This window comes from Gymnoscopelus braueri (assembly GCF_963280865.1).
Source record: "Gymnoscopelus braueri genome assembly, chromosome: 2".
In the NCBI taxonomy this organism is placed as follows: Eukaryota; Metazoa; Chordata; class Actinopteri; order Myctophiformes; family Myctophidae; genus Gymnoscopelus; species Gymnoscopelus braueri.
In genome coordinates this window covers 25,271,811-25,297,541 of record NC_137604.1, presented here as the reverse complement: position 1 = coordinate 25,297,541, position 25,731 = coordinate 25,271,811, and the positions used below count along the sequence as shown (strand labels likewise).

Sequence of the window (25,731 nt, the reverse complement as noted above, 5' to 3'; positions counted from 1 at the left end):
GGATTGAATGGGTTAAAGAAAAAATACCATCACTTTTCTTTTTTACATACATTTTTCTAAATATTTTTATATTGTAAAAATCTTAAGTGTTTTACCAATTATTTGGGGGCCCACATGGAATATCCTCACGGCCCTACAGGTTGAGAAACCCAGCAGTACAGCTAACATGCTATGTGTAATAATGTCTCCATGCAGTACAGCTAACATGCTATGTGTAATAATGTCTCCATGCAGTACAGCTAACATGCTATGTGTAATAATGTCTCCATGCAGTACAGCTAACATGCTATGTGTAATAATGTCTCCATGCAGTACAGCTAACATGCTATGTGTAATAATGTCTCCATGCAGTACAGCTAACATGCTATGTGTAATAATGTCTCCATGCAGTACAGCTAACATGCTGTGTGTAATAATGTCTCCATGCAGTACAGCTAACATGCTGTGTGTAATAATGTCTCCATGCAGCACCACCCAGATTCACACGAACCCCAGAGGACCAGACAGGTGTGCAGGGAGGAGTGGCCTCCTTTGTGTGTCAGGCCACCGGGGACCCCCAGCCCAAGATTGTCTGGAACAAGAAGGGCAAGAAAGTCAGCAACCAGAGATTTGAGGTAGGATTCTACAAGCTCACACCGTACGACATGAAGTATACATCAGACTTAAAGGGGTATTTCACACTAAAACACGTTTTGGGGTCATTTTAACGCCTACTCAGGGCTTTTGTGTGCGTCCCAGACAGTTTTTTGATTCAATATTTTGACTTTTGATATTCATTTTTTATCAGACACAACATCCATTCAAATTCCATTTTGACTCATTGAAAACACACGTCCTTGGTTCTGCTGACTGATATTGTCTTGACTAATATGAGGGGGGGGTTCAATTACTGTTTGCATACTTAAAAAGAATTATGTTTAAATGAAGAAAATGTAATAAAATAAAAACATGAAATAAAAGAAATGAAAAAAGTAATTGAAAAAACACGGCCCCCTCACGCATTAGAGGGACAATATCATTCACCAGAACCAGGGACGTGTGTTTTCAATTAGTCTAACATGGTTAAAATACAAATACTGAATCAACAAGCAATGTAAAAATACCCCTTTTACTCTTTGACTGCCCTTGACTCGATAACGCGCAGGGGTTGACACTAAGGTCTCAGAGGCACTTGCCCGTCGGGCAAGTACAGGTAATTTTCTACTTGCCCACAGGTCTTGCCCACTTGCCCGAAAAGTAAATCGTCCTTTATAAAATGATAGGTTAAATTTGAATTACCGTTCAATTAAACACTTATTTTTTACTTTCTACTTGCGAATTATGGAGCTGCACGATAAAAAATGTCATAACTCAATATGTATGCCAAATATCTAAATAGCTATGAATATGACTATGGGTTGAAGGTAGGGTAAGTGATATTTTTTGGTTAAAACAAAAAGGGTTTTGTTATGGGTTAAAGCTCTATATTCTGATAGTACTTATTGCTATAGAGTGTTTGTTCAGTAACAGGGGTCTCTCCAGCTCTTTGATAGACAGAAAATACATTTCCAGTTAGGTGACACCATTTCAGCCAATCAGGAGAGAGTACCCATTTATCAGCTTCATTTTTATAATGTTCCAGTTCCAATTTGACATGCTCATTTCTTTGTGTCATCACTTCCAATTTCACTTGTTTAATCTGTATCCTGTCTGAGTTCTCTGTCCTGATTCGATAAAATTGGTATCCTGACCCGAAAAGGCATTTTCTGTTTAACTCTCTCAGTGCCACGCCCCGACATATCCCGAGTTTTTCCCGAGTACCCTCAGTGCCAGCACGAGAAATCCCGAGTTTTTACTTTTGACTGTGGTCGCGCTATTCTGTATATTTTTCATGATCACTTTCGCTTCCTGACTACATCAGACTCACCCGGAGCCGGATGTAAAAAAAAAAAAATCATTTCCGGGTCACGTTGTTTTTCTCCGGTGATTTTCGGCCAGAATAGGGAAAGTCACGGTTTTTCACACGGTATAAAAAGCGAACGGAGAGGTCCACGTCTACTCTCTTTGGTCTGGGTGACGATCAGTCATCGTGGTCGTGTATCGCATCGTAATTTAGCCTGATCAACGATTGTCAAAATGTCAACATCCGGTTAGGACCGGATATGACGTGAGCCTGTTTGGGAGGGGGTGAGTGAGCCAGCGAGGTCATCAATGTGTCGATTTGTTGCTCTCTACTGGTAGAACTGTATTATGGGTTTAAAACCCCAATCAGATCATTTATTTGAATGAAAAATTAAAAAATTAAAAAATTAAAAAAAACGCAAATTCCTGGCAGTTTGGGAGTACTTTATGAAAATACTCTTGGCACTGAAAGAGTTAATAAAGAGCTGGAGAGACAAAATGTGCACCTGCCCGTGGGGCAACCAGATAGCAAACTTCACCTGCCCTACCATTTTATTTACCTGCCCCGGGCAGGCGGGCAGGTGTTAGTGTCAACCCTTGACGCGTCAATTGCTAGTTTGTCCAGTTGGCCGTCGACGCGTTAGACGCGTTAGACGCGCGTTCATTGTTTAATCTCTGATCGCGCTATTCTGGTCATTTTTCATCATCAGGTTCACTTTAGGATTCCTTCAGACTCCCCGGGTTCCGGTTTCATGACGCAGATTCCGTTTCCGGTTTTCATTAAATTTTTCACAAAAAAAAACATGAAAATCGCTGGCACTGGTGGAGTACTTTATGAAAATACTCTGGCAGTCAAAGAGTTAATGCTGAAGGGGAAAATGACAAGAATGTGATTTCAAGAAATTACGTTCTCCCCAAACAATACGCCCTATTACTATACAGTACCTATACAGTAACAGAATATATTGACGTGTAATTTCCCTCTAATACCAAACTATGAAGGAAGCCTCCTTCAGCTCGACTGTTTCTCTTAAACATGTTATGAGAGAATCTGATGTACTTTACTGTACTATATGTCACCAAAACATATCATAGCAATGCTCTTGCTATGTGAACTGGCTTTTATATGTTAGAGACGCCATAGCGAGAATCCAGTCCAACCCAGTGTGGTGCCTGGAAAGTGGATTTTAAACCGATGATGATGAGAGACTGCACCTTGGGCTATATGTGAGTTGTGATATAAGACGGCGTTATTATTTTCCCAAAGGGTTCAACCTTTCATTTATTTTCTCACTCCAAGTAACAGTCATTCTTAGACTGAGCTGTTCCGTTCCCCCGTCAGTGTTCACCTTGACCTCCAGGTCCGTTTCCCCGTTAATAACCCTGGGTTCCTTCCGGGTTTAAGTTCACCCAGGTCTCGTCCTTGTTGAGATTAAATCACCGGAGGAGATGTTTTTATTTTTTGGTCAATCTATATTTCTCCTCTTAGACCTGTCAGTCAGGATTGTGGTTGAAAAAAAGCATTCTTGTGCCGCACCTGAGCAAGCACACACTTATTCACACACGTATACACAGTACGATCATTTTTCCATATTATCCTGTATTATTTAGTACTATTTAAAACTAGATCATTTTATTAGTACTGATGCTGAAACCTAACAAGCATGCTGACATGCTACCGTACTGTCAGTAGGTATATATCCATATATATATGGATATTTGATATGGATGCTTGATGATGTGTGTTGTACTGTGTTTCCATGACCAGGTGATAGACTTTGACGATGGATCTGGTTCAGTCCTGAGGATCCAGCCACTGAGGACCCCCAGAGACGAGGCAGTCTATGAATGCCATGCCTCCAACTCGGCAGGAGAGCTCATTTTCTCTACCAGGCTCAATGTGCTACGAGGTCAGTGTGTAGCAGTGACAGTGGTGATGTTTGTGTTACATTGTCTATGATTGAAAATTATTAGTTTTTTTTTAGTTTGTTGTGGTTATTTTGACTCCAAAACCTTTGACAAACGAGAGGATGCTTGTTGACCATCTATACGAACACAATTGGCCCGTGTTGGGCGGAGGGAAGACGGGACTACTAAATCAGGGAGAAAAAGGGGTAAAAAGCACCCCAAAAAAAGGTGGAAATTAATGTGTGTAAAAGTATCTCTTAGCATGTGGCCATTGATACTATACGGTAACGTTAGCTGTAGCTTGAGTCCATTAATGCTGATGGTGATGTTAACAGCAGCTTGAGTCCATTAATGTTGATGGTGATGTTAGTGGTATGTCCATTAGGAGAACATAATGCAGATAGACTCTCAAGCGCAAGAGTGTCTTAGTGAGTGAAGTCGCTCAACTATGAATAATCTCACAGCCTGCCTTTACACGCTGCTGGGGGACACGCAGCCTATTGTTCTTACATTATGTTCGCTCACCCCCTTGCTCTCCTCTCTTGTATTTCTCTCTCCTCGCCCACTACTCCAAGGAATTGTAGACTTAAGCCTAATTTACACTCAAGCTGCCGTCGTCACAGATTTTCAACTGAAAAACATGACACGACTATAAATTGGCCCTTAGCCTAAAGTTCCCAATACTCTTTCATCTGTCTTTCCTGTTCTTGTAGACTCTCTCTCTCTCTCTCTCTCTCTCTCTCTCTCTCTCTCTCTCTCTCTCTCTCTCTCTCTCTCTCTCTCTCTCATATATGCTTATAGAGCCACTACACGGCAGGCTCTCTAAATTATTCACTACATTAGACCCTCTTTGCGTTTGCTTTTCCTATCCGTGGATCTACAATCCTCTTTAGCTCTGACACATTGTTCTTTATGTCTGTGTTTGCATTAGAGTGCTCGTGTGTGTGTGTGTGTGTGTGTGTGTGTGTGTGTGTGTGTGTGTGTGTGTGTGTGTGTGTGTGTGTGTGTGTGTGTGTGTGTGTGTGTGTGTGTGTGTGTGTGTGTGTGGGGGGGGGGGGGTGGGTAGGTGGATGGATGTGTTTGTGCTTGCATGTACATGATCTTTATCATTGAACACAAACACACTCGCCCTCAATCAGTTGTAATGTCGCGATTATAGCCTCTTTCAGCCCTTCTGAGCAGTCGCTGTGCTGGGGATGAATAAGAGGCCACCTGGGAAACGGCTAATAGCCCCTGATAGTCTGTCAGTCTAAATGCCAGTCTGATAGTCACACACACACACACACACACACACACACACACACACACACACACACACACACACACACACACACACACACACACACACACACACACACACACACACACACACACACACAAACAGGCACACACAATATATCCGCTCAAAGTCGTCCTGTCAGTCATGTCTCCCATGCCTCCCCTGGCTCTGTAAAGGCCCAGCTCCAGTGACTGACTGCTTGACAGGTGGGATCCAGTGTGAAGGTCAGACGGCTTAATTACTGTGGAGGAGAAGCAGGCTAATTGAAACCCTGGCTCACACTAAATGCCTCCGATTGGCCAAAGCTGAAATAATAATGATCTCTGGGACATTCGTGACGTCCAACAATAGCGTGGTATCCTCTCTGATGAGGTCTACGGTGAGCTATACTTTTGAGTGGCAGAGTTTGGTAAAAAAAAATAAAGTTGTCTGTGTGTGTCCTTTCAACGTGCGGTAGTTTGAAAATTTTGCTGTGCAAAGACTCCTCTCCATATGTAAATATTATTACTTTTTATAGTTTTATATTAATACTTGATTGAAATAACATTTGAAGTTATATAGTCATGAACCGTGGGAGACTGCAATAATCATATTCCCTATAATAAAAAACCTTTTCCCACGGCCCGGCTGTCCATAAAAAAATTAAAAATAATGTGCAGGTGCACATTCACTGTGCGTGTTTTTCTTGGTTTTCTCACAAAGGGAACGGTTCATGCAGTAGCGCTGCGTTATAAATCACAAGTTCTATGATTATAAAAACAGACTTACTGACTTACCGACGAGTTCACGGATCGTGTGAATTATACTTGGGTCTTATACAAAGCCTGATTTATACTCAGTAGCGCACCGGTGTCGCGCACGCCCGAAAATAGCCGATCTACAGGCTCACAACGCGTCGCACAGCGACGCGTTGTGAGCCTGTTAGATCGTCTATTTTCAGGGGGTGCACGACACCCGCGCGCAACTAGGTATAACTCAGGCTTTGTATAAAGGACACAGTGTTCATGCAGATGTTCCCATGGTTGTGAGAGCAGGCTGCTCCGTGAGCTGTGAAATGGTGTGTGGATCTTTCACAGTGGCGAGGCTCTGTCCAAATAAAACACTCTGATGTGTGGAAGGCGCCTCCACTGATGGAGTGTCAAGTTACGAATCAGCTCCGACCTCGGGGGGTTCTTAGCTGTCCAGTGGCTCAGTCTTAACACATGCACACACGCACACACGCTCACAAATACACAAATGTATGCACACATTGTAGTGGCTTTGTGTCAGACACACTTTCTGGTGTTATCGGTTCTGCTTACACCTGTCCCCATGATTGATGGCTCCCTGAGGGCTGGCTCTGTGTATGTGTGTATGTGTTGTGTTGTGTTGTGTTGTGTGTTACTGTACGTGGTGTGGTCTGGTACATGTGTGCGTCAGCCCAAATGACTCTCATTCACACACACATTTTAAACAGCTTTGTGTTAGTAAGAGAGATGGAAGGAGGGAAGAGTGACGCAATGAACAAGAGAGAGTGACGCCTTAGTATCTGATCGGTGTCTCACACTGAAAGTAGCTGATCTACAAGCTCACAACGTGTATAAATCAAGCTTGAGAGATGCGTGATGTCAGGTGGTGTAGCTAACTGTCTATGCTCATTTTCAGACGGCTGTCCCACCTCGGATAGATGAAATAGAATGCATTATTCCTGCCTACAAGGGGCTGGCTTTGAAGTGAATGTTTGCATAATGAAAGTGGAGAGAATCAGGATTGTAGTATGGGTCTCTTGCAGGTCTTTTGTTCTTTCTTTCTTTCTTTCATTTACTTAGTCTCTCGTTCTGTTGTATTCCTATCTATATTCGCTGTGCTCTACCCATGCCCCATACGTCCATACGGATCCATACGTCTCTCTTAATATTTTACACCCCTTTCCATTGTTTCACCAACAATGACTCCCCCCTAATATACAACCTCACACACATATATACACGCGCAAGGCAAGCGTACACTCGCACACAAACACCTTCTCATCTTGTTTGGTTTATTACAGTATGTCCGTGTTTCCATTTTGTCGGTGTTGAGATTGATTGAAACCAGAGCTGTTAAAAGGCCACACAGGCGTTCTCATAGCGAGAGTCTGTGACTTGGTAGGCTTTGGTTCGATGGGCTAGTACCCGAATTAGCATCTCTATGGCATGGCTCAGCACTACCATTTCCCGTTAATGAGCTCTTTGTGGTTGAGAGGGATTCACGAGGGACTCTGGGTGAAATAAATAAATAAATAAAATAAAGACCACCTCCTACGTGAAATATAACACAAGCACACGCAACGATGCACACATGCACACACTCGAGTGCACAGACTCACTCAAGCACTCTTCTTGCCCATCTGTCTGTTTTCACCAGATCTATCTTTATCCATTTTATTATGGGTGACTCATGAATCTGACATTTCATCTAGCTGTCTCAAAACGCAGTCTTGGAAGAAAGTTGAGAATTTTGCTATCAAGAAGAACTTCCGTTAGCGACGCTTCCAGCGGCTGAAAGCTTGCTTCCTTTACAATGAAGGAAAACTATACACTGTAAGCTCCTTTCCCAGATGTAAATCCCCTGGCAATGTTCCATATTGACAAAATGTGGAAACAGCAGTCTTATCGATTGCCATTCAATTTAGTTCTGTATATTTCCCCACTCTTGACCTTGTACCATTTACGGAACTCTTCCCCCACAGCTGAAGTGGGGAAGGAAGGAGTCAGAATTCCGTAAGGTATGGCGTTTTGTTCTTGAATAATACTGCTTCTAAGAGACCAAAAAATAAATAGTTTTTCACATGCATACTGTAGTGTAGATCATCAATTAAGTTTACTTTCTTTCGTTTCCTTGTAAAGACAAGACCTCGGTGTAGTGTATGGTTGATAATATGCATGTAAATATTACTAGCAATTTATAGGTGAAATATTAGGGCAACACAAGGCAGAGTAGGCAGTTTTACAATAGGCTTGTCTCTAAACGGACATAACGACCTTTATAATCTTCACTAATAAGTACAAAACAACTTCCCAAGAACAATGTTGCAACTAAGCAGAAATTTGCTGAAATGGATATATTGTTGCATAGATTATACTACAATGCAGCTTTCATGATAGGAGCTGTCATTTCCTGGTGTTACACAGACAAGATGTCAGTGCAGTGAGCACTTGCCAGGGACAGTGATATGTGCACTGACAGTTGGCTCAATTGATATTCCGAGAAGAAAATATTAAATAAGAAATCCTCTATGTCCTGACTGCATCCCGAGAGGATTTCTTTTAGAGTCTGGAGTAGGGATGTCCGATATTATCGGCCTCCCGATATTATCGGCCGATAATAGCATAAGAATGTAATATCGGAAAATATCTGTATCGTTTTTTGAAAAAAGCACAGAAGCTTTTTGGAAAAAAAAGTGGAAGTTACAGGAGTTCTTACTGTATGGTGTGTGTGATATGAAATGTGATTATGAGCTTACCATAATCACAGTAATCCTTAATCATATTCCATCATATTCAAGGGCTTTTGGAGAGAAATGACTCCATTCACTTTCAGTTTAGAGCACTGCAGAGGGCAGGTGTGTGTGTCTGTGTCCAGCTGACGCTCGTTGACGCTTGTTAATGTTATATGCATCAAGGCAATTATGCTTCTACACTGTCAAATAGGCCCAAATAGTTCAATCAAGTGAGTCCCGGGACTCACTTGATTGAAAACATCACTGTATTATTTTGGATTTATTAGATATTTATTAGATATTATATTGATATTATAGCTATTTTATTTTATTAGATATGTGATGTTGTTACCTGACAATTTGTTCACTTTTGTTGAAAAAGACAGCATATATCGGTATTAGTTGATATCGGAATTGGAAATTAAGAGTTGGACAATATCGGAATGTCGGATATCGGCAAAAAAGTCAATATCGAATATCCCTAGTCGGGAGCCTTTGCCTAGTCTCAGGTGCTTAATACACCTCACCCACAAGCATTGGTATTGTAGTATTGTATCCATTACATACATTAATCTGATTCATCTGTGGGAACGGACACCATATGGAACCATAAAGGAGGCCAATGTGTGAATGACTATCCAATGCCTTTGACACATTATTTCTATGCCTCTGCCAGCCTTGCCCAGCGGCAATATGTTTTTGGGTTGTCTGTCCGTCTGTCCGTGTGTCCCAACTTCCTGCACAAATTGGACTCAAGGATGAACTGCTTAGACTTAGGAGGTCAAAAGTCAAAGGTCAAAGTCATTGTGAAATCCCACATTACTTGCATATCCTCTAAGAATACACTTAATAGTGTTTATTAAATCCCTTCAAAGTCAGACAGAGAGACAGAGTATATGGACGTAAACTGCAACTGGTTGGCCGAGGCATTTGATTTGCGATGCAGTATTTCTAGTTTATTTGACAATGTTAGGGATTTCCTATGGGAAAGGGGTTAGATTTGATCTAGTCTATGATGTTTGTCCCCAACCGCTTTTCATATCTTCCTCTTCAACTGACTGAAGTTAGGCTACCACCTTTTAACACCTTCATCGCAGTGAAACGACTCCTGACGTTAATTTGGTTCAGCTTTCAATTAACATTTGATTTGCCATCCCAAAAGACCCTCCACACATCTCCCCGATAAAACTGATTTTATTTGACATCTCCATTTGATTGATTGCAGAGGCTGTACTCCCAGCTTGTTTTATAAAAAGAAAAACAAAGAAGAGGGGCTCTTTCCCAGCACAATGCAGCATTTTTAATTCATAATTGATCAATCTGATCTGATCTGAGGACACTTGCCTGGGGCTTTGTATAGCTCCCAACATATGCTGAATCGTTACTGACTCTTTTGCGTCTTTGGGAAATCCACAGATGAAAGCTGATGTCGACCGTGTTTTGATTATGTACATAATTTCCCTCTGGAATTTCCCTTGGGATCAATAAAGGTCTATTTATAAACCGTCTATTTATAAACCTTCACTTGACTCCTCTCAAGGGCTAGTTGCCTTTGAGAGGAGTCTCTGCAAAAGAAAACGGCTCCACAGCTGCAGATGTGAATCCTGTCTTAACTCTCCTTGCCGTCTGTATTTGACTCCGCCAGAGGACCAGTTGCCCTCGGGCTTCCCCACCATCGACATGGGACCACAGCTGAAGGTGGTGGAGCGCTCGCGGACCGCCACCATGCTCTGTGCTGCCAGTGGCAACCCTGACCCAGAAATCACCTGGTTCAAGGATTTCCTGCCGGTCAACACGTCCAATAACAATGGACGAATCAAGCAGCTCCGCTCAGGTAACAATTGAGCTTATCCCCCCCCCCGTTCCTTCTGTTGTCTCGCTATCTTTCTCCCTGAACCTTTTCTCATTTTGGTTGTTTGTCCCTGCATTTCACTCTTTCTGTCTCCCTCCCTACCTCCTTCCCTACCCTTCCCTCTTCTTCTTCTTCATCTATAAATGCCTCTGTTTTCTGGTCCCTTGTTCGTGCCCATCTTCCTTGCTGTTCCACTCCTGCCGTGTTTACTGGCTGTTCTCCTCAGCTGCTCCTCGCTGTTTTTCTTAGTATAACTTGACGATGCGTCAAGTCTCCCAGACTCTTCTTCTAACTCTTCGTTTACTGAATCCAGTGTTTCCCAACTCTCTGTTTGTGTCTGAACTGTCTGAGGTCTTCCTACGCACATCACCATCACAGACGCTTTTAACCTTTCAACTCCGGTCTAAACTCATTGTAAATATTGGCCTCATTGTTCATCAGTAGTATACAGACCAAAAACCAAAACCAAGACCAGAACTGGTACACGTAAAAAGGTTTAAACGCAGATGATGATGGTGCTTTGTCCATTGGGAATACCCCCTCTCTGAAATAGCTCACTGCTGTGACTAAATGAACACTGTGTGATTTCCATCTCTGTCATGGATTTGAATCGTGCCTGGCGTGGAAATAAGAATTGACATACGTTCAGCCATTCTGCAATAATTATGTTTGGCTATACATCAAGTAGCCACAGTAGTGTGAGATCACAACGTATTGTAGCCAAGACCCTCCCTCCTTAAACCTCCTCCTGCTTCCAGCCAACTTTGGACCCTCAACCCTGCTTTGCGTTCCTATCTCTGGCTCAACCCTGAAGCCTGAGTTATACTTGGTTGTGCGCGGGTGTCGCACACTGAAAATAGCTGTGTTGTGAGCTTGTAGATCGGCTATTTTCGGTGCGTGACACTGGGGCGTGGCTAAGTATAAATCTGGCATTACGACTCCGTATGCAGACTCCCTGTTCAAACTCCCCATTTGACCTTTATTTTACATTATTTCCAAAGCAACAAAACAGTAAGCCACTGTAACGACTCAAAATGTCAGCATGAAATTATTTGGTGTGATATATTGGTATTCTCTGTGATAATTAGGGAAATGGATCGTGATGTTAGCTTTGACTTTTTAAAACTCTCGTTAGCGCACACAATGTCTGTAGATAATCAGTATATTTGACCTTTATGGAGCCGCTGTTACTGTTGAAGGCTTTTTTCTAGTGAGTCAACTCCTCTGTGTAACCGATGGTCCCATTGTAATGCCATGTCTATGCTGTTTCTCTTCTCTTTGTATCTTTTTTTAACAACAGAGTCCTTTGGTAAGTGCTTCAGCTCTGAGGCTCACAACCTTACTCTTATCTGTCTCTCTACACACACTAATTGCCACTGATGCTGCTGCTGCTCTCTCACCTGTTACAATAATGTGGTGTTATTAAAATGCATGGCACGCATTTTACTAACAGTCACACTGGTCACAACAGTACCATGCATAAGTACACACACACACATAGGTACACACACAAACATACATGGACACAGACACACACACACACACACACACACACACACACACACACACACACACACACACACACACACACACACACACACACACACACACACACCCACACACACACACACACACACACACACACACACACACACACACACACACACACTGTACACTGTACTCACAACAGCTGTCCACCCCTGGCACCTTTGAGATAGCTGGCTGACCCCTCATCCGTGCACCTACAACTTTCCACATCCAAAGAAAGAACATTACTTTCTCCTTACTCTCACCTATTGACTCCCCCCGCACCCTCACTTATTCAATCACCCTCACTTAATCTCTCTTTCTTTCACCCACTCACCCACCCACTCACTCACTCACTCACTCACTCGCTCACCCCCTGCTGCTGTATAGGGTTACGACTCAATAAGCCATCAGCTGCAGATGGCTGTCGGTAGGCCTCTGGTGGAGCCACTGTTTGAAAATCAATGACTACTAGGTTTCAGGCTGCTAGCATCCCCTTGCCCTCCCTGGTGTAAACTGTATAGTATAGAACTCCCAGTTCTGTATTGTTTTAATATTTGATTTGATTTGATTATTTTTCACTCAATGCGGGCACACACACATACAGGCATTTCAGGGTGTGGCCAAATCCAATGCATACATATAAATACAGTATAATTATATAAATGTATAATCGTTGCAACAAGCACCTCTTGTCTTGTTTGTTTGCACCTTTCAAAAAGATGTACCTAAACATCACTGTACCTAAAAGAATAGTATAGACTAGAGCTCCCAGTTCTGTAGTTTTTCTTATCTTCACTTCAGTAATATTAATGGAGACATGCTGATGAAGAACAGATAACTAATCAAGTTCCACGTGCAGACCTGTGGGGTTCCATTTCGACTGGTGGTCCCTGGACCCGACTAGCAGTGGCCTATAGCCACAGACTCTAGCTCAGTCTACGGCCAGGACTAATGACTGATTCATACAGTATGACAGTGTAACCAATTACCATGAACCATAGGACCACAATGGAAACAAGCCCTCAGGACTTTTTGTGTTATCCTTTTAGCATCATTGTATAATCGTACCACTTTTTGCAAACTGTCATTAAAGTATTCAATCAAAAAAGCACTGTGTTAACCCATTAAATCCGCAAACGCATCTCTGTCATTTTTGTCATGTCTTTGGCTATTTTTCAAAAATCGTGAGAATGTGTGCAAATCTTTGAATATATATTTTTAAAGCGAACATTTGTCAAATATTTTGTTCCAGGGACCTCCAGAAGCAAAGATTTTAGTTAAAAATGTTATTCAAAGATTTGCACAAATGTTCAAGATTTTTATCTACAAGCTCCTATGAGCTTGTAGATCTGCTATTTTTGAATAGCCAAAGTATAAAATAATGGTTATAGCGCAAATCTAAAATGACACAGATGCGTTCCGGGATGGAATGGGTTAAGTAGACACACAAACGTGGACGGACCGCCTCAAATAGTTCCCCTTCGTGTGGACGTATGGGAGCGCTGTGCAGACTTTAAAGTGCTGTCGTTGGGTTTTACTCAGGCCCTGCCCGCCTGCCCCAGAAGCCTAGTGCATCCTTGTCCCAGAAGTGTAGTGCTGCCTGTAGTATAGAAGACACTACCAACCTCCCACACACCCCCCCCAACCCCAACCCCACCCCCACACCCTACCCTGCTGCAAGTCAATGAAGTTAAATCAATAACTTATCTCCTTATAGTTCTGTCACTGTCTGTCATTCTATCTATCTCTCTCTCTCTCTCTCTCTCTCCCCTCAGGCTTATTCTTTCTTTATTTACACTCTTGATTCTCTCTCTCTCTCTCTCTCTCTCTCTCTCTCTCTCTCTCTAATGATCAGGTGTATCAAGTCCTTCTATCTAATTTGGTTCTTCTCCTTTCCAAGACCCCCCCTCCTCCCCCCCTTGTCCTGTGTCCCTACCTCCTGCTCCCGTTCTCCTTCTGTTGGTACTAACATTTTCTTCTTCTTCTTCTTCTCTAATCTCGTGCATTCATTGCCCACTCAGGTGGCACGCCCATACGAGGTAAGACTGCCGGGAGGACTAACACCACACAGTGGGCCTGATTCCATTTCAAACCCCACCCTCCCCTACGAGTTCACTCCTCATAGATCTGAAGAAGCTGGGGGATAGCGGCTCCATTCTGTACTGTATTAGTCCATTCCGAGATACTTACCGTGCTGGTAATGCTAATCCAACCGCTTCAGATCTGTGAGAAGTGTGTAACCGATGGGGGCCAGAGGGGGGAAATTGGAATTGAGTGAGCAATTCATTATACAGTGACTTAATAATAATCACCTCCTCTCCTCTCATCTCGTTTCATCCCTTTTTATTGCTTCATTTCCACTTCTCCGCCTCAAAGTTAACTGTGTAACTCTTCAGATACAGTATGCATTGCTTCTGTGGCATATTGTGATCTCTCTCTCTCTCTCTTTGTTTTCATCTCATCGGTTCAATGAGACTTCCTGTAGCTTCTTGCAACATCTGCTGTCTTTTCATTTCTTGGTGTGTTGTGCTTATGAGGGCTTCACTCCTGTGTTGCTTAGTTTGAGGTGACAAAGCATACTACATTCTTTACCCTTTGTTCTGTTTTAATCTTATATTAAGTCCTCTTTTTTATTTATTTGCTTATTTTCTTTCTGGGGTCTTGCCCTGATCTTGACCCCACCTCCACTCTTACCACGCCTATATTCGCCCAATCAGAGAGCCTTGTTTTGTTTTCCCTCCCAGCTGTTAGTGCGCTCAGCCTGAAAAGTCCAGATGGTGAAATCTCAGGCACACTCGTAGTCATCCTCTCTCACACATACACTGTGAAACCCTTAGTGTTAAGTTAGACGAATGGACCTGTACGGGTCCATGTGGCTACATTTGTGTACTCTCAGGGTTAACTTAACACTGAGGATTTTACTATGCACACATGCACGCACGCACGCACGCCGCCCACACACACGTATATTACATTCCTATTTTTGTTACCATTCAAATATACCAATTCCTGTCTCTTTTCTATCCCATTGCTGTCAAAAAGCCCCAAACAACCACTTTTTTGATAAAGTTTTTTATGGGCGCTTTTTTGCCTTATCCCCATCAACCCCATCTATCAAAACCTCTTGATGACCCCTTTTTGACCGTTTTTCTATTTTCAGGGAACGAGAAAGCATCGGTCCCTTTCCAAGGCTTTGCGTATGTCGTTCCTTTTTTTGTGTCTTCTGGCCTTAATGGAAATTGGTTGATGTCTTTTAATGATTTCTATGACATCACACAACTGATCCCTTTGGTGGATCCTGAGGGGTTTGGGGATATCTTATTGCCATGGCAATACTTTTTATATCCTTGTAAAACAAAACTGAATTTTGCTCTGTGAAAGAAATGGCTCTCAATTTTCAGCAAAGGGTTTTAAAAGTATTGTGCTGTATCTGGATTTCTCAACATTTTTCGGTTTGGTTGGCGGATTAATGTCTGGCTTGCATGAAGAACATTCTCTGTTTTTGTAGGTCTTATAACCCCCATTTTCTTCCTTTTTCTCTTCACAACTTGCCCTTATTTTGTTGGGGTTCTTTTTTGCTGACAGTGATAGAAACTAACGTTTCCCCATAGAACTGACTCCCCTTTTTAGCCCAGGGTTACACAATTCAGCTTGTTTTTGCTGAAGCTCCCCTGAAACCACTCGAACCAGATTCATTTTCTCTTAATACAGTTCTTCCCATTTCTATGTTAATATGTCATATATGCCAGCGCACGGTTAACGGACATCTTATCACCCTTTTGTGATTGCTTTATCTGTTCTCTGTCCTCTCTCTGGCTCTGTGTCTTCCACCCCTGCCTCCATCCAGGTGCCCTGCAGATAGAGCTGAGCGAGGAGTCCGACCAGGGGAAGTATGAGTGCGTTGCCACCAACAGTGATGGGACACGTTACTCCACCCCTGCTAATCTGTATGTCAGAGGTAAGAGAGTCTCATCTCCAGAACCAAAGCAGCATTTTTCCATTTGGCTCTCAAACGTTTGTGTCAAGGACCCCCAAATTGATATCTATTTGGCCACGGACCCCCCATCTGAAAAGGTTTTGCCAGGGACCCCCAGAAGAGAAGATTTGTGTAAAAAAATATTCTAAACATTTTTGATATTTTTATATATATATATTTATTTATTTTACTCTGTGGATCTATTTTCTTTTTATTAGTCGTCTAAATATTTTTTTTATTAATATGACCTTTAATAAGTTAAGAAGTATTTACTACATGTGCTACATTTTCACACACTCAAATTAACTCTGGAATTTTCGGTGTCGCAATGAAATATGTTCTAGAAGGGATGTGCATTTGTCATGGGATAATGACGCCATTAGACCTGCTGCGACAGAGCAAGGCTCATAATTCATAATGTCATGAAGCCAAACGGGACCAAAATCTGTGTTAATTTAACTCTGACAATGTGAAAATTGACCCAAATGGACTCTTACCGGTCCATTTTATTTACACTCTTACAATTAAATAACACTGGGGATTCTATTGTGTATGGTTTGCAAATGAGATGTGTTTCTACCCGTAGAGGGCGGAGGGCAGAATGCTTCACTTACGCTATTCATCTCTTTGGCCTCTCTTCTTAGCCTTTAGACCTGAGAGGAAAACCCAAATCATTGTCTGGTTAAGACTTGTGTCTCTGACAGGAAGTTCACCTCCTCAGGCAGTATTATTCCCTTTCAGCTCCTGCACGCTCTCTCACATGCACATGCACACACAAGCTCGCACACACACACACACACACACACACACACACACACACACACACACACACACACACACACACTCATCCATCCCACCAAATCTTTGAGACATTTCAGTTCCTTAGGCCTTCTGCTCCGCTGTCTGCCCAGCGAAAGAATAAAAAAAAAGAGCTTAACAGCGTAGCATGCTTTTCTGACTCCAATATTGCTTCCAGGAATAAGAAAGACATACAAATGCACACACACACACACAATGCTGTCCAGCACTGAAAATACACACACACACACACACACACACACACACACACACACACACACACACACACACACACACACACACATGCACTCCCCACATAGAGTCAGTGATGTGAATCTAACAATGCTTGTGGAGCCAGTAAAATCTTGTTGCGCTGTTCAGTGAATGTCTAACAGGCGGTCTATGGAGATAGCCAGCAGTGGAGACCCCCTGCCTCAGACAGCCCTTTATCCAACACACTGACTGATGCACATACACACAACACTGGCACACACCAGAAAAAGAAGAGAAAAAAAAACACCCACCAACCCACACACACACCACACAGAGTCAGTGATGTGAATCTAACAATGCTTGCAGGGCCTGTAAAATCTTGTACTGCCGTTCAGTGAGAGTGTGACAGGCGGTCTATGGAGATGGACTCCCCGCCCCCCGTCCCCCCCGCCCCCCCCGTCTCACACAGTACTTTATCCAACACACTGACTGTGGACTTCTCTGTTCTCTTCTCCCTTCTCTGCCCGCTCTTTATTTCTTCATCTATATTCACTTTCTCTTCACCCCCCACTTTCCCTTATTGCCTTGCCCTGTCTCACTCCAACGTTCTCTTTCCCCTTTTGCTCTCTCTCTCTCTCTCTCTCTCTCTCTGCCCGCTGCGTTCGTTCTGTCATCCCTCGCTCTCCAGAGCTGCGAGAAGGTTGGTACAGCAACTGCTTCCCTCTGCAATTCTGTTCTTCCTCTGTGTTGTGTGTGTCCAGCCTGTTTCATGTGTCAGTGTTTAGTGACTTGCTCCTTTTGAGATATGCTCTACGCAGTAAAGTTAACTCCAGGAGTGTGCAAATGTAAACAAATGGACCCGTATGGGTCCATTTGGTTACATTTGTACACTCCAGGAGTTACAAACAGATACATAAACACTGAGGATTTTGCTGTGTACCATCCCACGTTGTGTGATTTGTGTTCTGGTGTGTGTGCATGCGTGTGTTTGCCGTGAGTTTTCTGTGAATATTCTGTTGCGTTTTTCAGGTCATAAAATATTCAATTGAGCGCACCTTAAAAACGCCATGAATAAAACATTTTGGTATCAACGTGCACCCATGCTGTTGCGACCACACGTAGTAGAAATAGTACACGTCCACATGAGCGAATGCATCCTGTGCTTTGAGAAATTGAAACCCGGGCTCATCCGAGACCACATTGCTCGCTAGAGAAACAGCCATTTGTCATCAACGTACACCCTAAACAATAATCGACTTTATATAACGCACACAATATCATATAATTCACACACACACACACAGAAGTCTCATTTATCCCATTGAGACCTGGAACGCATCTGTGTCACTTTAGATTTCTTTGGCTATTCAAAAACAGCAGATCTACAAGCTCATAGCGCGGCACCGAGTGCCGCGCTACGAGCTTGTAGATCTGCTATTTTTGAAAAATCGTGAAACATTTTTTTAAATATTTTTTTCCGAAAAATTGTTAGGATTTAGATTTTTTAGACGCGGCCTCAGGTCTTAATGGGTTAAACTAACAACAACAGATTGTCAAGCTTGACAATCTGTTATTTTTGGCAAGTGACACCCAAGTACTACAGGTTAGACTCGATGGTTCGTAGAATCAAAGTCATATTCGTAACGCTCGTTTCCCGTGCCTCCCTTCCCAGTGCGCCGTGTCCCCCCGAGGTTCTCCATTCCTCCGGCCGACAGCGAGATCATGCCAGGGGGGAACGTCAACATCACCTGCGTGGCGGTGGGCTCGCCGATGCCGTACGTCAAATGGATGCTGGGGGCGGAGGACCTGACCCCCGAGGACGACATGCCCATTGGCCGGAACGTCCTGGAGCTGACCGACGTGCGGCAGTCTAACAATTACACCTGCGTCGCCATGTCGACGCTGGGGGTGATCGAGGCGGTGGCACAGATTATTGTCAAAGGTTGGTTTCGCTTTTAGCGTGATGCATGCGAGGTGGTGATGGGTAGGCAGGAGTGTGTGTGTGCGACTGTGTGTGCGACTGTGTGTGCCTGCGTGTGCGTGCGTGCCAGCAGGATAGAAATGAGTACAACTTAATGTATACGTCATATGCCAGTGTCTCCAGCTGAAATTAACTGATTTTCCATCAGTTTTTCTTGGCCAGCAAGTTTAAAGCATTGTTGCAGAGAATTGCAGCAGTCTGTATTGACCACCGATGGCCTCTGTGTGTGTGTGTGTGTGTGTGTGTGTGTGTGTGTGTGTGTGTGTGTGTGTGTGTGTGTGTGTGTGTGTGTGTGTGTGTGTGTGTGTGTGTGTGTATGTGTGTGCGTGTGCGCTTAAGTTTGCGCAACCCTTTCACCAGCAGTCTGTATTACCCTTTATACTGTATGTCATTGACCACTGATGGCCTGTGTGTGTGTGTGTGTGTGTGTGTGTGGGGGGGGGGGGGTGTGAGTGTGTGTGTGTGTGTGTGTGTGTGTGTGTGTGTGTGTGTGTGTGTGTGTGTGTTTAAGTTTGCGCAAGTGTCGCCAAGTGTCAATCGACAAAGATGAGGTATTTGTGTCGAGGGAAAGGGTCATGTGTCACTAGATAACTGGGCCGGCTTTGTGGGCCTATAATGGCTTTGCCTTGCCTCCAGTGAGACTTCTGTTATTATAGTAATGAACTAGTGCAGCAATGCACTTGACTGGTCTCTCTAACCCTTCTGTGGATGTGCACACTGGGCAGAAAAGAACACACAATTTATATCTCCCATCTCTCTCCCTCCCGCTCTCTCTCTCTTTCTCTTTCTCTCTCTTTCTCTCTCCATTTCTTTTACACTGTCTCTTATCTGGTCAGCTCTACCTAAGGCTCCAGGTACTCCTGTGGTGACAGAAAGAACTGCAACCAGCATCACTCTGACCTGGGACTCTGGCAACCCAGAGCCTGTATCTTACTACATCATACAGGTAGGTTAACAACACACACAAACAGGATTTCATATACAGTAGTAACAACTTAAGAAACTCGCTCCGTGTTGCCAGGGTTATTGCGCTGACAACGTGTCGGTCAGCGTGTTCAGGTTTTGGTACCTAGCATTGGCCAGGTTATTGCATGGGTGAAAAATCTCTCTCCCTCCATCCCCCTTCTCCCTCTCTCCCTCCCTCCCTCCCTCCCTCCCTCTCTCCCTCCCTCTTTCCCTCCTCCCTCCCTCCTTCTTTCCGCCCTCCCTCCTGTCAGCATTGGATTATGTAGCTATATTACTATATACTGTAGATAAAGCATAATCCATGACGAGCCGTGTGGTTATCAGAAAATAATGCACTCAACAGAGTCTGATTGCCTCTGTAGAGGCAAATATTTAACTGTGTGGCTCAGAGTGGATTATGATAAGTAGTGAATACTGTAAGCAGTGTTTATTCATATTTTGAGGCAATACTGTCGTTGTATACAAACACCAATCTTGCAATGGTGATGTTAATTCTTCAGTAAGTGGGAGAAGCCGTAGTAACGACATGGAAACCCTCTCTTGATGTCTCCAGCATCGTTCCAAAGGCTCGGAAGACCCCTACAAGGAGATTGATGGCATTGCCACGACGCGCTACAGCGTTGGCGGCCTCAGCCCTTACTCGCACTATGACTTCCGGGTGGCAGCGGTCAACACCATCGGCCAGGGCCCCTCCAGTGATGTGGTGGAGGCCCGCACAGCAGAGCAGGCCCCCTCCTCACCTCCCCGACAGGTCAGCCAGTTCACCTCCAACACCTTGTGAGGGCCGAAAGCAGGAAGTGTTTTTTTTGTTAAAGGAGAATTCCGGACATTTTAAGTGTTATCTTTGATGTCTCGTTACTCACCTACCGACGTAAAAAGTGGCATTGTTTTTTTCCAGAGATTCCCCTGTCGTAATTTTTTCAACCCCCTCCGTTGTCATAATGGGAGCGCGTGGCTTAGGGAAATTCGTCTATTATAACCGATGCAAAGTTATTTTTTTCTCTACTACGACTCATTGTAGAGTCTCATGATAGTCAAACATGCGCTGAAAGTTCCTGAGAGGCTACCGGTAACGCCGAACGATTTAACACTGGTTGCTTGTTTCTTTCCAGAACCTGGCAACTTGGTGTTGCCAGGGGAATCTCTGGAAAAAAACAATGCCACTTTTTACGTCGGTAGGTGAGTAACGAGACATCAAAGATAACACTTAAAATGTCCGGAATTCTCCTTTAAGTTCACAACAAACTTAACACAAACTGCCGTGTTCATGACTAAGGAAATACCATGAAAGTTTCCTTGGTTGCAGCTTGGGTTTGACAACACCCATGTTCTCCCACAGCACTTCCTGCTGATGTTTATGCAATCCTTTGATTGAATCTTTGTGATTGAGGCTGTGCTGAAAAAAAAGGAAATGTTTTTCTGATGTAGACATGTTTTGAATCTATCCCAAAAAAAAGTCCCCTCGTAATTGTTTTTGTCCTTGAGGTGAATTAATTTCCCTCAGGAAATAATTAGCTGCCACTGATTCAGCATTTGTTAAATTGAACTTGATTAGCTTACATCACTTAGCGGGTTAACCTCAAATAGCCCTGGTGGTGTTGTTGTTGTTGTGCTATTCTGCATTCGCTGACTAGGAACGTTTCCCTGTTGTTTTGTGTTGCAGGTCAGAGGTCGAATGCTCAGCACTACCACAGCTATCATCCACTGGGATGAACCAGAGGAGGCCAATGGACAGGTGGTGGGCTACAGAGTGTACTACACCTCTGACAACACACTGCCAGTCAACCAGGTGTGTGTGTGTGTGTGTGAGTGTGTGTGTGTGTGTGTGTGTGTGTGTGTGTGTGTGTGTGTGTGTGTGTGTGTGTGTGTGTGCGTGTGCGTGCGTGCGTGTGGATAATGTATAATGTTGGTTCACTTTGTTCTTAAGCCTAGTTCAGAAAAAGAGTAACGAGATCCCTTATTTATACTTGGTCATACAGCGGTAAATAGACGATGTAGAAGTTGTGAGCTATTTTCTACGTACGACCCCGTCATACGATAGAGCATAAATGAAGCATCGGAACTTGCGGCGAAAAGTCTCAGCGGTCTGTATTACCCCTTATTATGTCATTGACCACTGATTGTGTGTGTGTGTGTGTGTGTGTGTGTGTGTGTGTGTGTGTGTGTGTGTGTGTGTGTGTGTGTGTGTCTGTGTGTGTGTGTCTGTGTGTGTGTGTCTGTTTGTGTGTGTGTGTGCGCGCGTGCGTTTGCAGTGGGAGAAGCAGATGGTGCGCAGTGCTAACTTCATCACCATCCACGGTCTGACCCCTAATAAGACCTATTATATCAGAGTGCTGGCCTTCACCTCTGTTGGGGACGGACCTCTGTCCCAGGACCTGCAGATTATAGCCAAGACAGGAGGTAGGGAAGTGTGTGTGTGTGTGTGTGTGTGTGTGTGTGTGTGTGTGTGTGTGTGTGTGTGTGTGTGTGTGTGTGTGTGTGTGTGTGTGTGTGTGTGTGTGTGTGTGTGTGTGTGTGTGTGTGTGTGTGTGTGTGTGTGTGCGTGTGTATGTATGCGCGTACATGACATTCATGTGTTCTTGCCAGATTTTTGCTTACATGTTCTGTTTTGCGTCCCTTTCTATCTCTTTCTCTCACTATCTCTCACTCTCTCTTTCTCCCTTTCTCTTTCTCTCTCTCTCTCCTTCTCTCTCTCTCTCTGTCTCTCTCCTTCTCTCTCTCTCTCTCTCTCTCTCTCTGTCTATCTCTCTCTCTGCATGTAGTTCCATCACAGCCATCAGATTTCAAGGCAGAGGCCAAGTCAGAGACCAGCATCCTGTTGTCCTGGGTGGCCCCGCCACAGAGCGGCCCAGACAACCAGATCACCGGCTACGAGCTGGTCTACCGACGGGCCGACGACAGCGAGGAGGTGAGGAGACAGGGCTGCATGGATGACTGCTTGGGAGGATGTGGGAGATGAGAAGATGGACAGAGGGATGAGTAGACAGACGGACAGAGGAGCAGAAGCATACTGCATTATCTTACCATTTTTCAAGCAGTCTTGGCAACAGTTCTGCTGCTTTCTGTCACCTTATTCCCCCATCTATCACCCCCCCCCCCCCTCCTCTACATCTCTGGCTCTCACTGGTGGGCCCTAAGGGTATTGCATGTGGGCCCCCAAATAATTGGCAAAACACTACGATTTCTTACATTAATATATATAAAAAAGTTAAACCAATAAATAAGTACTTAAAATATACTATGTTAGTCCCATTGATCCCAGGCGGAACACAGTCAATTGATTGATCATTAAAATCAAGTGGTCAGATCGGTGGGGCAATGCTTTCAAGATTTGGGCCCTGATATCCAGAGAAGGTTGAGAACCACTGCCATACAGTGGTCTCCTGACTTTTTCAGCATCGCCAAAAAGGTTCCCATCAGTTCCGAACCAGTATAGGAGACCACTGTACGTCTCCACTCCGACTGCCAGCTTAACACTTTTCTCTTTTCTTTTGTTCTTTAGAAGAAGGTGAACTTCGAGCCCACCACCTCCTACCTGTTGAAGAACCTCAAACCCTTCTCTAAGTACACCTTCCAGCTGGCTGCAAAGAGCAAGCATGGCGTTGGCGCGTATACCAACGAGGTGTCCACCGACACCCCGCAGACACGTAAGTCCACCTCACACACACACACACACTGCCTGGTGTGCGTCTGAGAGTGCCAGGGTGAAAGGAATGACGGCATCATTTTTGACAATGCAAAAAAAAACTTGAACGCGTCAGAAAGAATATCCGTAGGAAATAATGATTGGTGATTAGCATCCTGCTTGGCCTGGCATTCCTACAAAGACATTTGGTCGTGTTTCGCAGGAGGGAAGGAAGACGGGTTGGGAGGGCAATCTAGCTAGCTAGCTGCACTAGCGACTCCTACAGGTTACTCCTGCAGAATCTGGCCTCGATGTCACACGTATCGAAACATGTGCTTGGCTTTGCTCTCTTTTAGGACCAACTGTAGGAGTCAGCAGTGACAAGGGAATGCATGGGACATTTTAACTGGGAGTAAAAAGAGAAAGGAAAACATTGTTAAAGAAAATGATGTTTGGAAGAGTTTCTTTTTGCCTTGTCAAAATGGCGCCATTATGAATGCAGACATCAACAGACCTCCGATTCAGACTTAGGCTGCATACAGTATAGTATACCCACAGGCATAGCACAAAAATAACTCAGATTGACACTTTGAATTGTTTAACAGCTCAGTAGTGAGAGTTCAGATGCAGTACTATGAATCTGAGGTCTGTTCGACATTTGATTGACAAACTAAAGGTAAGAGGCCAGTAGTTAGGAATGGGAACAACGTCATGGATCAGACACAGAGGCTTTAGTGGGCTATAAGGACAAGGAAGTAAGTTGTCAACAGGTACGTTCTGTGTTTGATGTAGGCGAATAGCCAGTGTTTGTCCGTTGCACATTATCTTTTAACCCATTCACCCATTCCCATTGGTTTTCCAGTCAACATTCCAACCGATAGAAGTTGACAGTTGTCATTAAGTATATTTGTTTGGTCATCTTGCTTTCTAGCCACAAGGCCATCTTCTGTAGCACTCTTGGTCTCTAGTGTTTTGTTTTCATTTTTATTTTCTCTTTTGTTTTCTGTTCTCTGTCTCTCATCTGCTCACTCTCATCCCCCATTCCTCCACTGAAAACCTCACTCCCTCTCCTCTCTCCGCTCATCAACAACCAAACGCACACACACACAACCAATCACATTTACCCAAACAAAATCCCACTTCCTCAAAAACCGGCCAATCAGTGCCCTCGGCACCTCCCCAAGAGGTCACATGCACCACCTCAAGTTCCACCAGCGCCCTGGTAAGTTGGTCTCCGCCCCCTGTGGAGTTCCAAAACGGAGTGGTTGCGGGATATTCCATCCAGTACTCCACAACAGAGGGCAACAAAACTTCCAGACGAATTGACGGGATTCCACCAGAAAGCTCCTCGTACCTCTTGGAAGACCTGGAGAAATGGACAGAGTATGGCTTAACAGTCCGGGCACTGACAGAAGCCGGAGAGGGACCAGAAAGTTTACAACTGCTTATCCGCACAGAGGAAGATGGTATGTCCCCCCTACAAACAAACAAAAAGGTTGTCTTGTCCAACCCACTAACAATGGCTTCCGCTGACCCTCTGCTGTTGTACTAATGGCCTCAACGTAGCCCCAAACTAACAGCAAGTTTTGTACCACTGGTCAATAAACCCATTGTCTCCATCCAAGTCCCCGCCTTGAGCTGCAGCCCAAAAAATCTCTCTATTAAAGCTCTCTGTTCTCCCCTCACAACAATAGGATCACCACCAGACCAGAGCCTCTCCCCGATGTTCCTTCAACCCTGTTGTCTTCTTAACAGCAACCCCTTACTTCCCCCGGCAGACCTTTTCTTCCCCTCTGTTTTTTCGACCTGAAGCCCTTTTTAGCCCCTTTTTAGCAGCTTCTTCCTTCACATTTTTCCCATGCTTCTTGACTTCCCTCTTTTTGACTGAGGATGTGGTTGGATTAACCTCTAAACACCCTCGTGCAAAGATACTGTAGCAATTGTAGGACAGTAGTTGTCCCTACTTGCGATATCTAGATAGACCCCTTTCCATTTACAAGGAATGTTGTATTAACCTTTATCAAGACCTTGGGTGTGCTTTACTTACACTCTCTTTGACATTGCAAGACCTCCGATTTTTTTCTAGCCATAGCTCCTATTTTCTTGCCTATTTTTAACCTCAATCAATATTGTCAATTATGTACAGTAATTACATTTATAATATTCTCAGCAACACTTTAGATATTTGTGGTCTGTGCTCTGCTCTTCCATACCCACATAATAATCAGTGGTGGAAAGAAACTAAGTATATTTACTAAAGTA

At 43.9% G+C, this 25,731-nt stretch overlaps 1 protein-coding gene across 1 annotated transcript in view; it reads left to right on the top strand.

Moving 5' to 3' along the window:
• LOC308105689 (receptor-type tyrosine-protein phosphatase delta-like) overlaps window positions 1-25,731 on the top strand; it is a 135,555-nt gene that overhangs the window by 53,747 nt on the left and 56,077 nt on the right. The window contains exons 3-14 of the mRNA XM_080456580.1: window positions 469-614; window positions 3,650-3,791; window positions 10,174-10,362; window positions 15,758-15,868; window positions 18,570-18,839; window positions 19,715-19,824; window positions 20,398-20,595; window positions 21,508-21,633; window positions 22,097-22,244; window positions 22,607-22,752; window positions 23,347-23,491; window positions 24,633-24,935. Of these exons, the coding sequence (XP_080312706.1) occupies window positions 469-614; window positions 3,650-3,791; window positions 10,174-10,362; window positions 15,758-15,868; window positions 18,570-18,839; window positions 19,715-19,824; window positions 20,398-20,595; window positions 21,508-21,633; window positions 22,097-22,244; window positions 22,607-22,752; window positions 23,347-23,491; window positions 24,633-24,935 (2,034 nt within the window). The remainder of the gene's footprint in view (window positions 1-468; window positions 615-3,649; window positions 3,792-10,173; window positions 10,363-15,757; window positions 15,869-18,569; window positions 18,840-19,714; window positions 19,825-20,397; window positions 20,596-21,507; window positions 21,634-22,096; window positions 22,245-22,606; window positions 22,753-23,346; window positions 23,492-24,632; window positions 24,936-25,731) is intronic.